The 14,733-nt window shown below is 41.3% G+C and overlaps 2 protein-coding genes across 2 annotated transcripts in view; one reads left to right on the top strand and one right to left on the bottom strand.

The window, feature by feature from the left end:
• The window catches only part of LOC308077758 (BRCA1-associated protein-like), an 801,007-nt gene that overhangs the window by 404,825 nt on the left and 381,449 nt on the right, over positions 1–14,733 (bottom strand). The window lies entirely within an intron of this gene.
• The window catches only part of LOC308079074 (tetratricopeptide repeat protein 28-like), a 118,251-nt gene that overhangs the window by 58,959 nt on the left and 44,559 nt on the right, over positions 1–14,733 (top strand). Inside the window, exons 13-16 of the mRNA XM_080420412.1 lie at positions 2,517–2,677; positions 4,688–5,022; positions 6,071–6,224; positions 13,124–13,316. Of these exons, the coding sequence (XP_080276538.1) occupies positions 2,517–2,677; positions 4,688–5,022; positions 6,071–6,224; positions 13,124–13,316 (843 nt within the window). The remainder of the gene's footprint in view (positions 1–2,516; positions 2,678–4,687; positions 5,023–6,070; positions 6,225–13,123; positions 13,317–14,733) is intronic.

Here is a 14,733-nt window from a genome sequence, read left to right as displayed (position 1 = left end):
GGTCGGTTTGGTGCGCGGCTCGCGGCTCACTTTGCTGCTCGCGGTTTGGTGTGCGCTCGCGGGTCGCTTTGGTGCGCGGCTCGCGGCTCACTTTGCTGCGCGGATCGCGGCTCGGTTTGGTGCACGGCTCGCGGTTCGGTTTGGTGCGCGGCTTGCGGCTCGCTTTGGGCGCGGCTCGCGGCTCGGTGTGGTGCACGGCTGCGTGGCTCGGTTTGGAGCACGGCTGCGTGGCTAGCGGCTCGCTTTGGTTGTATGCGTCCCGTGGACGCTGTGATGGTTGGTTTAATGCGTCCTTTATTAAAAATGTGCGTCAGAGACGCAGGACGCAGGGCTAGCAGCATCTCTGTACCACTATACCACTATACCACTGTACCACTATACCACTATACCACTATACCACTGTACCACTATACCACTATACCACTATACCACTATACCACTATACCACTGTACCACTGTACCACTGTACCACTATACCACTATACCACTATACCACTGTACCACTGTACCACTATACCACTATACCACTATACCACTATACCACTGTACCACTGTACCACTATACCACTGTACCACTATACCACTATACCACTGTACCACTATACCACTATACCACTATACCACTGTACCACTGTACCACTATACCACTATACCACTATACCACTGTACCACTGTACCACTGTACCACTGTACCACTGTACCACTATACCACTGTACCACTGTACCACTGTACCACTGTACCACTGTACCACTATACCACTGTACCACTATACCACTGTACCACTGTACCACTGTACCACTATACCACTATACCACTGTACCACTGTACCACTGTACCACTATACCACTATACCACTATACCACTATACCACTGTACCACTATACCACTATACCACTGTACCACTGTACCACTGTACCACTATACCACTATACCACTGTACCACTGTACCACTGTACCACTATACCACTATACCACTATACCACTATACCACTATACCACTATACCACTGTACCACTGTACCACTATACCACTATACCACTATACCACTATACCACTATACCACTGTACCACTATACCACTATACCACTATACCACTGTACCACTGCTGTCTCTGGCCCAGGCCCTGGACAACAAACAGGTCACTATACCACTATACCACTATACCACTATACCACTGTACCACTATACCACTATACCACTGTACCACTGTACCACTATACCACTATACCACTATACCACTGTACCACTGTACCACTATACCACTATACCACTATACCACTGTACCACTGTACCACTATACCACTATACCACTATACCACTGTACCACTATACCACTATACCACTATACCACTGTACCACTGTACCACTATACCACTATACCACTATACCACTGTACCACTGTACCACTATACCACTATACCACTATACCACTGTACCACTATACCACTATACCACTATACCACTGTACCACTGTACCACTATACCACTATACCACTGTACCACTGCTGTCTCTGGCCCAGGCCCTGGACAACAAACATACCACTTCACTTGGAAAATATAGTGCATGATGCTGTCACTGACTATAAGTTAAAGGGATAGTTCACTCACAAAATGACTTATATAGTCACCTATAGTCACCCCATGGAGACTTGAATTCATGGATATTTTTTTTGGCGCTAATGTGATGACCGGCAGCGGTTCCGGTAGGAGACACAAAGAGTGTCCTTTGTGTCTCCTACCGGAACCGCTGCCTACCGGTCCGCTTGGTCATCAAATTATTGTCTTAGGAATGAGACAAAAACTAAAACATATCCATGAATTCAAGTCTCTTTAGGGCCTAAATGAGCTTGTAGGGCCGCTATGAGCTTGTAGATATGAGCTTATTGATTAGCCTAAAGTTTAGGCTAATCGATAAGCTCATATCTACAAGCTCATAGCGCTGCACCGAGTGCCGCGCTATGAGCTTGTAGATCTGCTATTTTTGAAAAAAGAAATCGTGAAAATGTGTGCACATCTTTGAATATATATATTTACATTTTGAACTCAAATGTGTGCTTCTGGGGTCCCTGGAACAAAATATTTTGAGATTGGTCCGCGGACAAATACATATCATTTCGGGTGGTCCTTGACATGAAAAAGGTTTGAAAACTATATACTTAAACGTATAAAAAGGTGTGAGCACTATTTACTTCATTGTACGATGAATAGCGGAAATGGCCAATCTTGTGCTCACAAAGCGTTGTATCGCGATGTGTGGTGAGCTTGTTGATTGGCTATTTTAGCTATGTACATTTTCTTTTCATTTGTGACACTTTTAGTTTTACTAATGAGGTTGAAAGTGGTTTTAATGCTACTGTGTGTGTGTGTGTGTGTGCGTGCGTGCGTGCGTGCGTGCGTGCGTGCGTGCGTGCGTGCGTGCGTGTGTGTGTGTGTGTGTGTGTGTGTGTGTGTGTGTGTGTGTGTGTGTGTGTGTGTGTGTGTGTGTGTGTGTGTGTGTGTGTGTGTGTGTTGCTAGGCAGTGTTCAGGGCCTTGGGGAACCTTGGAGATGTGTGTGTGTGTCGGGGTGACCTGTCTGGAGCTCTGAGGTTCTACCACCAGCAGCTGACCCTGGCCCAGAAGGTCAAAGTTCAGAAGATGGAGGCTGACGCGTACTCGGCCCTTGGATCAGCTCATAGGTATAAACTATATACTATATGATCAGCTCATAGGTATAAACTATATACTATATGATCAGCTCATAGGTATAAACTATATACTATATGATCAGCTCATAAACTATATACTATATGATCAGCTCATAGGTATAAACTATATACTATATGATCAGCTCATAGGTATAAACTATATACTATATGATCAGCTCATAGGTATAAACTATATACTATATGATCAGCTCATAGGTATAAACTATATACTATATGATCAGCTCATAGGTATAAACTATATACTATATGATCAGCTCATAAACTATATACTATATGATCAGCTCATAGGTATAAACTATATACTATATGATCAGCTCATAAACTATATACTATATGATCAGCTCATAGGTATAAACTATATACTATATGATCAGCTCATAGGTATAAACTATATACTATATGATCAGCTCATAGGTATAAACTATATACTATATGATCAGCTCATAGGTATAAACTATATACTATATGATCAGCTCATAGGTATAAACTATATACTATATGATCAGCTCATAGGTATAAACTATATACTATATGATCAGCTCATAGGTATAAACTATATACTATATGATCAGCTCATAGGTATAAACTATATACTATATGATCAGCTCATAGGTATAAACTATATACTATATGATCAGCTCATAGGTATAAACTATATACTATATGATCAGCTCATAGGTATAAACTATATACTATATGATCAGCTCATAGGTATAAACTATATACTATATGATCAGCTCATAGGTATAAACTATATACTATTTGATCAGCTCATAGGTATAAACTATATACTATATGATCAGCTCATAGGTATAAACTATATACTATATGATCAGCTCATAGGTATAAACTATATACTATATGATCAGCTCATAGGTATAAACTATAAACTATATGATCAGCTCATAGGTATAAACTATATACTATATGATCAGCTCATAGGTATAAACTATATACTATATGATCAGCTCATAGGTATAAACTATATACTATATGATCGCGTTTTGAGCTTGTAGATCTGCTATTTTTTTTATTGGAATCCAGATTATGTTTTGCTATTTTTGAATTGGAATCCTGAAAAGTAACATTTTTATTTTATTTCAAATGCATTTAGTTATACTTATGTTAACTTTATGAACTTAAAGGAGGAGTTCACCCAAAAAATGACTTATTTTCTATCAATTGCACACCCTATGAAGCCTTGAATCCATGGATTCTTTTTTGTTTTTGTCGCATCCCTAAGCTAATAATTTGATTCCCGTCTCCTACCGACTAATGTATCCGGTAGGAGAGACAAAGTAGATTATTTGTGTCTCCTACCGGAAATGCACACGGTCATCAAATCATTGTCTTAGGAATGCCACAAAAACAAAAATAAATCCATGAAATCAAGGCTTCATGGGGTGTGTAATTGATAGAAAATAAGTCATTTTTTGGGTGAACTCCTCCTTTAGATACAAATACATTGGACATAAAAAAGACAACAGAATGTTGATACTAGTCATGAAGCTACTAATATAGAGTGAAGTCATTAAAGCGGGTCATGTTTGCATGTTTGGAATCATAACGGCTGAAATCAATAATATATCAGTATTCTGATATTAACCTGCGGGCCGCATTAACCCATTGATACCTGGAACGCATCTGTGTCACTTTAGATGTCTTTGGCTATTCAAAAATAGCAGATCTACAAGCTCATAGCGCGGCACCGAGTGCCGCGCTACGAGCTTGTAGATCTGCTATTTTTGAAAAATCTAGAAAACATTTTTTTTTTTTTTTTTACCAAAAACGTATGATTTTATTTTTTTTTTAAGAATCGCCTCAGGTCTTAATGGGTTAAGTGAAGGTGAGGGCCGCATGTGGCCCCCGGGTCGCCAGTTGCCCATGCCTGCCATAGGGGTCCCTGACCCCCTGTTGACGACCCCTGCTTTACACCTTTTGAACCTTCACCGCCCCCCCCCCCCCCCCTCTACATTCCAGACACCTGCGTCAGCTGGACTCCGCCCTGTCCTTCCACAGCCAGGAGCTGACCCTCCGCAGGGACCTGGGCGACCAGCAGGGGGAGTGCCGCGCCCTGGGCCACCTGGCGGCCGTCCACATGTCCCTGGGGGACTACGGCACGGCGCTGCAGTGCTACCGGGCCCAGCTGGGCCTGGCCGTGGGCCTGCGGGACGCGCGGCTGGAGGCCCAGGTCCACGGCAACATGGGCATCACCCGCATGAACACGGGCGTGTTCGAGGACGCCATCGGACACCTGGAGCAGCAGCTGGCCACGCTGCAGCAGCTCAGCGGCTCTGAGAGCATGCTGGACAGAGGTACCGTTACCGTTACCGTTACCGTTACCGTTACCGTTACCGCTACCGTTACCGTTACCGTTACCGTTACCGCTACCGTTACCGTTACCGTTACCGTTACCGCTACCGTTACCGTTACCGTTACCGTTACCGCTACCGTTACCGTTACCGTTACCGTTACCGCTACCGTTACCGTTACCGTTACCGTTACCGCTACCGTTACCGTTACCGTTACCGTTACCGTTACCGTTACCGTTACCGTTACCGTTACCGTATCCACTTCTGGACCCTGTGGGCCCTTACCCCTTATTCCCAAACGTTTTTGCCATTTTTTACTATTTTGAAAAACATTTTCAAATAGTTCAAATAGCCGATCTACAAGCTCACAACGTGTCGATGTAGCTCGTCTAGTTGAACGAATTTAAAATGTTTTTCAAAATAGTAAAATATGGCCAGACCACTCTGCCAGTGCACAAAAAAAAAAGATAGAGATGGCAGATTTGGTCTGGCCCTGCTCGGTTGTGATTGGATTTCCCTGCCCCTGAAGTTGTGGGGCACCAATCAGGGCCCAGTATGAAAATGTGGGGCGGGGTTTATCATCAGAGGATTTTTTTAAATTCAGCCCCTTGCAGATTCCAAACAGAGATTCCAGACTAATATCTACGACGTTCTCAATGACATTAGTCATGCAGCCATGCGGCCAGGCTAGTGATTGACCAGGATAATGGCTAACATAATGCAGACATATCTTGGTCACTTGTTCTCATGTTGATAGATTTGTGTTTCTTGTTTGTTAAAAAACAAGAATGTTAATTAGTAAAGCATGTCATTTTCTTTATTTCAGGTGTTAGGTCCATTGTTTACCTGGTATCCCATAGTTTCTTTGAGGCTCTACCTTGTTCTCTGTGTACTCTATGTATGTGACTACCTTGTTGTTTATTGACTAGAGTCCATGTTTACTCTGCATATTCCAATCTCACACTTGTAAGTCACCCTGGATAAGAGCTTCTGCTAAATTAAAGTTATGAATGTTTAAATGGTAATGATTGTATTGTATGTGTGATTGCAGGCAGAGCCTACGGGAACCTGGCAGAGTGCTATGAAGCTCTGGTAGACTACGAGGAGGCCATCCAGTACTATGAGAAATACCTGACCGTGGCTCAGAGTCTCAACCATCTCCAGGACCAGGAGAAGGCCTACAGAGGCCTGGGGAACGCACACAGGTATATATACGGGCATGAGGAAAGTCCTCTCCCTGAACTCTATAGCGTCTCGATGCTGGGGAACGCACACAGGTATATATACGGGCATGAGGAAAGTCCTCTCCCTGAACTCTATAGCGTCCCGATGCTGGGGAACGCACACAGGTATATACGGGCATGAAGAACGTCCTCTCCCTGTACTCTATAGCGTCCCGATGCTGGGCATCATCTCATAATGGGTCCAACATTCGGTAAAAAAAATAATAAACATTCGGCAAACTTTCAGGAAATATAGCCTATCTAAATTATAATCTCACAGATCGGCTTATTATATAATATACAGCACCTTATGACCTGAAGAACCACTATTTTCGAATGATTATGACATGCATTTGTTGAATACTGTAGTTCAGGGGTCTTCAACAGAGGGTCCGGGACCTCTAGGGGGTCCTCAGAGTTACTACAGGGGGTCCGCCAAATCTTTGTGTGAAATTATTTTAATTTTTTACCACTTGAACCCTAACATTCCTTTTCTGAGGAGAACTTTAGCCAAAAATAGCAGATCTACAAGCTCACAACGCCTCGTGCTGCGAGGCGTTGTGAGCTTGTAGATTTTTTTGGTGTAGAGGGAAAAAAGAGCAGGCCAAGTAAACAAAAGATTTAATCTAAAACACAATTTTATACAATATAGAGGGGGTCCCTGCTTCATCTCTCTCTCAGCCAGGGGGTCCTTGGCCTGAAAACATTGAAGACCCCTGCTGTAGTTAGTTATGCGCTTGGATTTCATTAGTATCTCAAACCCTATATGATTATTATTAGGAATAGTGGTTTGTAGTGGTTTATAATTTCTCTATATTCCTCTTAACAGAAAGTGATACAGGGCTCAGACTATCGTAGTCAATCTGTTTATGTAATGATTGCTGACAGATTAAGGCCTGATCGACACGTTTTTAATCTGTCTCAGCTGTTTCCCTGGACTGTAAACGAGGCAGTAATGAGGAGAAGAGAATCACCAAAACAAACGACAAACACATGATTATTAAACCTCACTGTTAACACATTCGGTTTTATTAAAAAAGTGACGTTGAGTGCCAGAGATCTCACCGTTTGTAACGCTACGCTGTTTACAGCTGCAGATTCCACGACGAGCACCCGATTGTAAACAATATATGCGTGCACGATGGTGGATGGTCCTGGCTAACGCCTGGAACAATAACATCTCTCACGCGAGTCACCAGGGCGGAGTGATCGTGGATCGAAAATTACTCGTTTTCCCCGCTGTAAAAAGTTAAGGAAATGTGGAGTTTTTTGCAAGGAGATAGAATGGGAGCGGACGGGGGCAATTTTTTTTTGGCACAGTGATCCATCTGTCCCTTCCTTCTCAGAGTCACCGTGGGTGATTCCAGAGCTGCGCTAGCCCCCCCCCCCCCCCCCTTGTGGAAAAAAACAAAAAGATTGACTTCACGGAGATTCCCGGTTTTGGCACTCAACGCCACTTTTTGCAAAACCGGGAATTCCCGGGTTTTGGCAGTTGGCACCCAATGTGTTAAACACTTTAGACCTAAAAACCTCACCTAGAATGACATTATTGCCAAAATGGGGGACGTCAAGGTTAAAGTGAATGCTCACATTTTTAACTGTCTCAATGAACACTGTTTCTTTTTGGGTATTACTGTGCAAAGCCATGTTGTGATCACAGCACATTTATGCTTTTGTTAACAGGCAATTGTACCCCTTCATTGAGTTCTTAAATTGTTCACATGGGACTCTGTTTGAAATAAGAGGCCTTTGATGTTTGAACACACAATTGTACAATATGACACTTTACAGTGTAAGTGAAGTACTGAAATACATCAGTTATCTTGTGCTGTACAGTAAACTGGATGTAATTTTATAGTATGCGGGCAGGAAGAAACCCAATATAAAGTAATGTATGGTTTGATTTATACTTGGGTTGTGTGCCAGTGTAATGCTCTGAAAAGAGCCGATCTACAAGCTCACAACGCATCGCGATTTTTCAGCACACGACACCTTCGTGCAACCAAGTATAAATACTGTGTGTCACTCCCTCTAGTCCCAAAAACGACACAGGTTGTTCTGCATACTGGTAGGTTTATTTTGCTCTCTTGCTGGCAAACAACCCAACGTAAAACTGTACAAAAACAAAGCATAAACAATACACACACATAAATAATGGAACATAAAACAGACATTATACAACAAAAAAGTAATAAACATACAAAAGAAAATACAAACAAACACACCTCACTGGCTGCATGTAAGTAAAGGGAATGAATGAGTCCAACTCCAGGTGTCCAACAGCGACGTACAGCAACATACAAACAACTGCAATAAAACCAATAAATCAACCAAACGTTCACATACACAAAAATGACTTGAGAACCAAATTCATGGACAAATGAGCAAACAAATAACGAACCTTTCGCCCGTGCCTTCACCTGCATGGGAGGAAGTGAACTAGTGCGACAACTTGGGTGTTCCACTGATACAGGACCATATAAAGGGTTCCGGGCAATGAATAAACGGACACTTCCGGTACAAATTTCCCAATAATAATTAAACAAAATAATACTCATGAAACAAACGAGCAAGCAATAAAGAAATAACAATTATATAAAAATAATAATCATGGCAGCAGTTACACTCCCACCAATCTCAACTTTGGGATTTCAAATCAATGTAATTGCATCACACTTTAAATAAAGCATTTCACACTTTACTTTCCGCAGTCCTCTGTTTTGTGTGAGGACTGCGGATGAAAATTAGCATCTTTGCTAAATCCGGTGTATTTACGTTCATGTGACGTTCATTAATATGCTCTGTCCTGTCTAAATAAACAAATAAAGTAAAATATGAACTCAAATGTTCTGAAAAATAAACCATGATTACCCTGCTTCAAGCAGTAAACCCTTTGTTTCCCTTTTTCCTTCTTTAGAAACAAAGTCAGACCTTCAAGAATACATTCAAAATAACAAATGAACCATGCCAATATTGTGGCTTCACTTCAACACTTTGACCTCCTTTCAAATCAAGTTCGAGACCTTTGACCTTGTGTTAAGTCTGTTAAGATGAGCAAATGCTCTTTTTAGTCAGGTGGTCTACCAATGACCTCTCCCACCTTGACACCTCTTATGAGCAGACCCTTTTCCCTCTGCTCCTTGAACTTTGCTTTTTTCCTTTTCCTTTCCTTTTCATTTGATGAAGATGCTCTTCTCCTCTTTCTCCTCCGGAAGTTTCTGTTCGTAACCTCCTGGACATTTGTCACCTTTTCGTAACCTTTGGTACCCAGGTTCTTTCCAGTTACAGGCCTTCTGACCTCCTTACATTCTGCCGTTTCCTTGGGGTACTTTGCAACAGCAGGTTGCTGCATGGATTTGACTGCCTTTACCTTAGTCACTTCAACCTTCTTGTTGAGCTTGAAATTAAAAGAAGCATACTTCACTTTACTGCCCTCTTGTTGAGCCATTTGTAGCTTCTCAATATCTTTTGTGCTCCTTTTTCCGCATGGGCTCCCACCATACCCGATTATGCTCCAACCTAGATCAGTTTGTTGAGCATATGGTTGGTTCTCTTTACCACATACGACTCTCTTAGGCATCAGTGCTTGTAGGCAGTTGCATCCAATAAGTAGACCAATTACACATTCCTTTTTTGGTGCGATGTGTTCTGCTAGTTGCTCCAAATGTGGCCATGCTTTAGCAGTCTCTGGTGTCGGAATGTGTGTCCGGTTAGCAGGTATGTACTCACTGGTGTAAACTGTTGGCACAGTAATAGTCTTTGACGAGAATAGCCCTCTGATTTGCAGGTTATTGAGCTTTTTACAACTTACAGTAATTCCCCTTGATGACATAGTGGACAGTTTCAGTTTCACTGCCTCAGAAGGTGTACCTAGAACATCTGCCACTTCATCAAGAATGAACGTGGAGTCACTCTGTGAATCCAGCAACGCATAAACGAGCACTTCTTTCTCAGTAGCATCGTTGGGAGCTGAAACATAAACAGGGACTATAGCTGATGTCTGGGTATTATTATTGTCACATATTGCACAATTCTAGACATTGTTTCTTCTGGTTGTGTTAACTCTGACCTTCCTTGACTGCAACTTGTTTCTTTCCTTTGTTCTTGAGTTGAGCGGTCATTATGCATGCATGTGGGGTGGCGTTTGGAACATGTGTCACAAATCCTCCTGTTATTGCAGCCTTTGGATTGATGACCGGGTTGTAGACATCCAAAACATAGTCTCTCAGTCTTTATGTATTGAATTCTGTCATCAATTGGTGTCGCAATAAACTTCCGACATATATGCAAACTGTGTCCCGGTTTCTTGCAAAAGTGACATGGGACTGTATACTTTTCTCTGCTGGTAGTGGTGAATATTTGTGCACTTGCTGGGGGTTTGCAGGTTCCAATAGTGGGGTCGTTCTTGACTTTGATTCGATCATCTTGTTCACGTTGTCTCAGTGCACTAAAAGAGGTGATGGGGTTATTGGCAATACTGGCTTCTTGATTTAGAAATGTGACAAAATAATTGAAAGGGGGGAAATATCCATATAGTAATTGATACTGTGTGGCTGCTCTGTTCCATTTAGTGATCAGCCAGTCAGGTAACTTTGTTGTGAGGGTTTGGTTTTCCATTGCGTCATTCAGAACTTTAAGATGTACATTGTGAGCCATGGCTGCTTCACAACTACGTAAAAAGTCTACAAATCTTCTCAATTCAATATTGTCTCTTGGTCCAATTCTTGGCCAGGTGTGCAACTTGTCTCTGAAGGCTTTTGCGATTATGAATGGATCCCCATAACGTTCATTTAGCAGGGTCCATGCAGAGCGATATGAATCTTCAGAGTCAATCAATAAGTAACCTTCTAATGCATCTTTGACTACTCCTCCCACATATTTTTGAAGGAAGAAGATTTTTTCTATTGTTGGAATATTTTTTCTCTCGATTAGAGTCTGAAATGATGTTTTCCACAGGTTGTATTTCAGTGGATCCCCTTTGAAAATAGTAGGCTCTGGTATGGGTAATCTATTGGCTGTGATAGCTTCAGCTAGGACCTTAACCAGGTTTGAGGCATATTTAGGCACACTTACAACATTTAGTAGTGGCGTTTGCTGCTGACCCACAATGTCCTCCTGTGATGGGACTCCTTGTGGTTGATCAGCTCCATCATACACCTGTAGCTTTGCTTTGGCTCTGTTCAGCTTTTTTAATTCTTCCAAACGCTCAATTTGTCTTTTCAATTCTTCCACGGTCCTCTCCCTTGCTGCCTTTTCTGCTTGAGCAGCGACACCCTCTGCTTCAAGTTGTTTCAATTTTTGATGCTCCTGCTCTTGTTCAGCCATGATTTTTAACACGGCTTGTGTAGCTGCATACTCAGCAGCAGCTTCTTGTCTTTTAACTGCTTGGGTGTTCACCTGAGAACGGTCAGAGCCTGGAAGGGAAGAAATGGAGGATGCAAACACAGACTTGGCATCAGGCCAAATCAGTTCCTCAGTTGCTCCTTGAATCTGAGCCTGAATATTCTGAACAACATTCTTTGTTATTTGTATGGCATTGTCCATTTTGCGACGCATGTTATTGTCTGGGATATCAATCTTTCTGAATTCATCATAAACAACATTTAGTTGATGTACTTCCTCTTGAATATAATTGATATGTTTTCCCAGAATGCTGCTGGGATCCTGGTTTAAAACGTTTTTTTTTTTTTAGCCCTTTTAATTAGAGCTCTCCAGCAATCATAAATACCATAAAAACGAAATATTAGATCATCTATGGCGGTTCCAGCATCCTTAGTGTCTTTCTGTTTACTTTGTTGTGCTGGCTCTACATTTGGCTCTTGTGCCTGGGTCACTTCCATTGGTTGTGCATTAGTCTCCTTGGTGAGATCCATTGTAAATTATGAACAAACACCCTACACCTTGTTCACAACCAGGGTAATTCAAAACCCATTAAAAACCATGTTCACAACACTCTTAGTGAATAGATTCTTAATTTAGGTCACCATTTAATTATATGCAACCCTTGAGGCTTACGGTCGGAGAGACTCCTTGCAGAACCGTGTTGACTGCTGCCGTTGATTCCGTTTGCGGTCCGGTTGGACTACCGTGACTTCCTTCTGCACTCGGGTTGACGGCCGTTGTGGATCTTGCAGACGGGGTTTACTTTTCTGCAGTTGAGTTTTACTGTAACTCCCTCTAGTCCCAAAAACGACACAGGTTGTTCTGCATACTGGTAGGTTTATTTTGCTCTCTTGCTGGCAAACAACCCAACGTAAAACTGTACAAAAACAAAGCATAAACAATACACACACATAAATAATGGAACATAAAACAGACATTATACAACAAAAAAGTAATAAACATACAAAAGAAAATACAAACAAACACACCTCACTGGCTGCATGTAACTAAAGGGAATGAATGAGTCCAACTCCAGGTGTCCAACAGCGACGTACAGCAACATACAAACAACTGCAATAAAACCAATAAATCAACCAAACGTTCACATACACAAAAATGACTTGAGAACCAAATTCATGGACAAATGAGCAAACAAATAACGAACCTTTCGCCCGTGCCTTCACCTGCATGGGAGGAAGTGAACTAGTGCGACAACTTGGGTGTTCCACTGATACAGGACCATATAAAGGGTTCCAGGCAATGAATAAACGGACACTTCCGGTACAAATTTCCCAATAATAATTAAACAAAATAATACTCATGAAACAAACGAGCAAGCAATAAAGAAATAACAATTATATAAAAATAATAATCATGGCAGCAGTTACACTGTGCATTGTGTGTCTCTCTCTCCAGGTCTCTGGGCAGTCTGCAGCAGGCTCTGGTGTGCTTCTGCCGCCCTGTGGTCATTATGTGTATTGCGTTGTGTGTGTCTCCAGGTCCCTGGGCAGTCTGCAGCAGGCTCTGGTGTGCTTCGAGAGGCAGCTGGTGGTGGCTCATGAGTTGGGTGGGGAAGGAGGGGGCAAGGCCCAGGCGTACGGGGAGCTGGGTACCCTGCACAGCCAGCTGGGCAACTATGAGCAGGCTCTGTCCTGCCTGGAGCACCAGCTCAACATCGCACACACAGCAGGCGTAAGGATTCAAACTTTCAATCACAATGTTGATTTAATTAATGGCCATACAGTATGTTCTTGTCAGTACCAAGGTTATTATAGTTACCTAATGAATTAATGAAAAGTAGTTAATCATAGATACAATTCCCTTCAAATTATGACATGACATGCATGTTCACATTTATTTTGCTGTGCCATCTTTCACATTCGCCCCTGACAAATACCCCATATTACTAAAACTATAACTAATACAAACTAAACTAAGGTGTTTCAAAAGAGAAAAATAAACTAATCTAACAAACCCTGCGTTAAAAACTAATTTAAACTTATCTGAAATAGAAAAAACTAAACGTCAAAACAAAAGCAAAATTGTAAACTAATGAAAAATGCAAGTATACAGTACTAATACAGTATAATAACCTACAGGCTATTTATTTGTATTCATTTTATTTTCGTAAAAAAATGCCGCTTTGAATCCTAAATAGGTTATTTCTTTGAAACTGTATTCTTTGATTTTGAAACATTAGCTTTAATGTTGTTGTTTAACAGCCCCCTCATGCACATTTTCCAAGTATTTGGATTATTATTTCTTGCTGAATTATTATTTCTTTGCTGGATGGTAGATCATGTTGAGCTGGTCATTTAATTACTGATCCTAGATCAGCAATTAAATGCATTGTTTGCCTCAAGTTTATTCAAATGCATTCTTAATAATTCTATGGCAGAGGACAACATGGTAAGATGATCACTTTTGGCCAGAAAAAAATAAAAATAATTTGCTCTAATAAAGTTAATGTTAATATAGTTATGTTAAAGTTATGTTAATATATCTGGTCCATTATTTGCTATTATCCTTAAAAACGATATATATATAAGTATATATGTTAGCGTGGCTGTCTGGCGTTAGCAACCTGGATTGACCCACACATACAATGAAAACAGTAGAGAGCATCAGGGAAACAACATTTTCTTTTATACGAATCAAATAATTCTTCGATGAATTGAGTACAAAGGACCCCAATGGAAACAAGTCATTAGTTTAGTTTAGTTTATTGCACATTTAAAAATGACATATGATAAAAACAAAACAAAATGGGAAAAATATATAATTTTTAAAAAATCTAAATCAAAACATGATGTGCCGGAGAGGCAAAAAAAAACCCAGATGGGCTTGTCGAGTGGCCTTCCTAAAAGTTATCTTTATAGCTTAGAATATATATACTAGAATCTCTGAACAGACCTTGTATTGAACTGTACTTCCTTGTGCTTGTCTTCGCAAACTGTTAATAAAGTATTCGATCAATCAAAGACTACACAGCTGATGAATACTGGGTAACTGTATAGCCTAAACATTGTGTTTAGTCTTGTCACCCTTTTCACCTCTGTCCTGTTTCCATGCCTGAACCTCGGTCCATATGGAGGTGACATATTATTAG

Source organism: Gymnoscopelus braueri (genome assembly GCF_963280865.1).
Source record: "Gymnoscopelus braueri genome assembly, chromosome: 22".
NCBI classification, from domain to species: Eukaryota; Metazoa; Chordata; class Actinopteri; order Myctophiformes; family Myctophidae; genus Gymnoscopelus; species Gymnoscopelus braueri.
The sequence above is the reverse complement of the archived record's forward strand: the minus strand, read 5'-3'. Positions and strand labels throughout refer to the sequence as shown.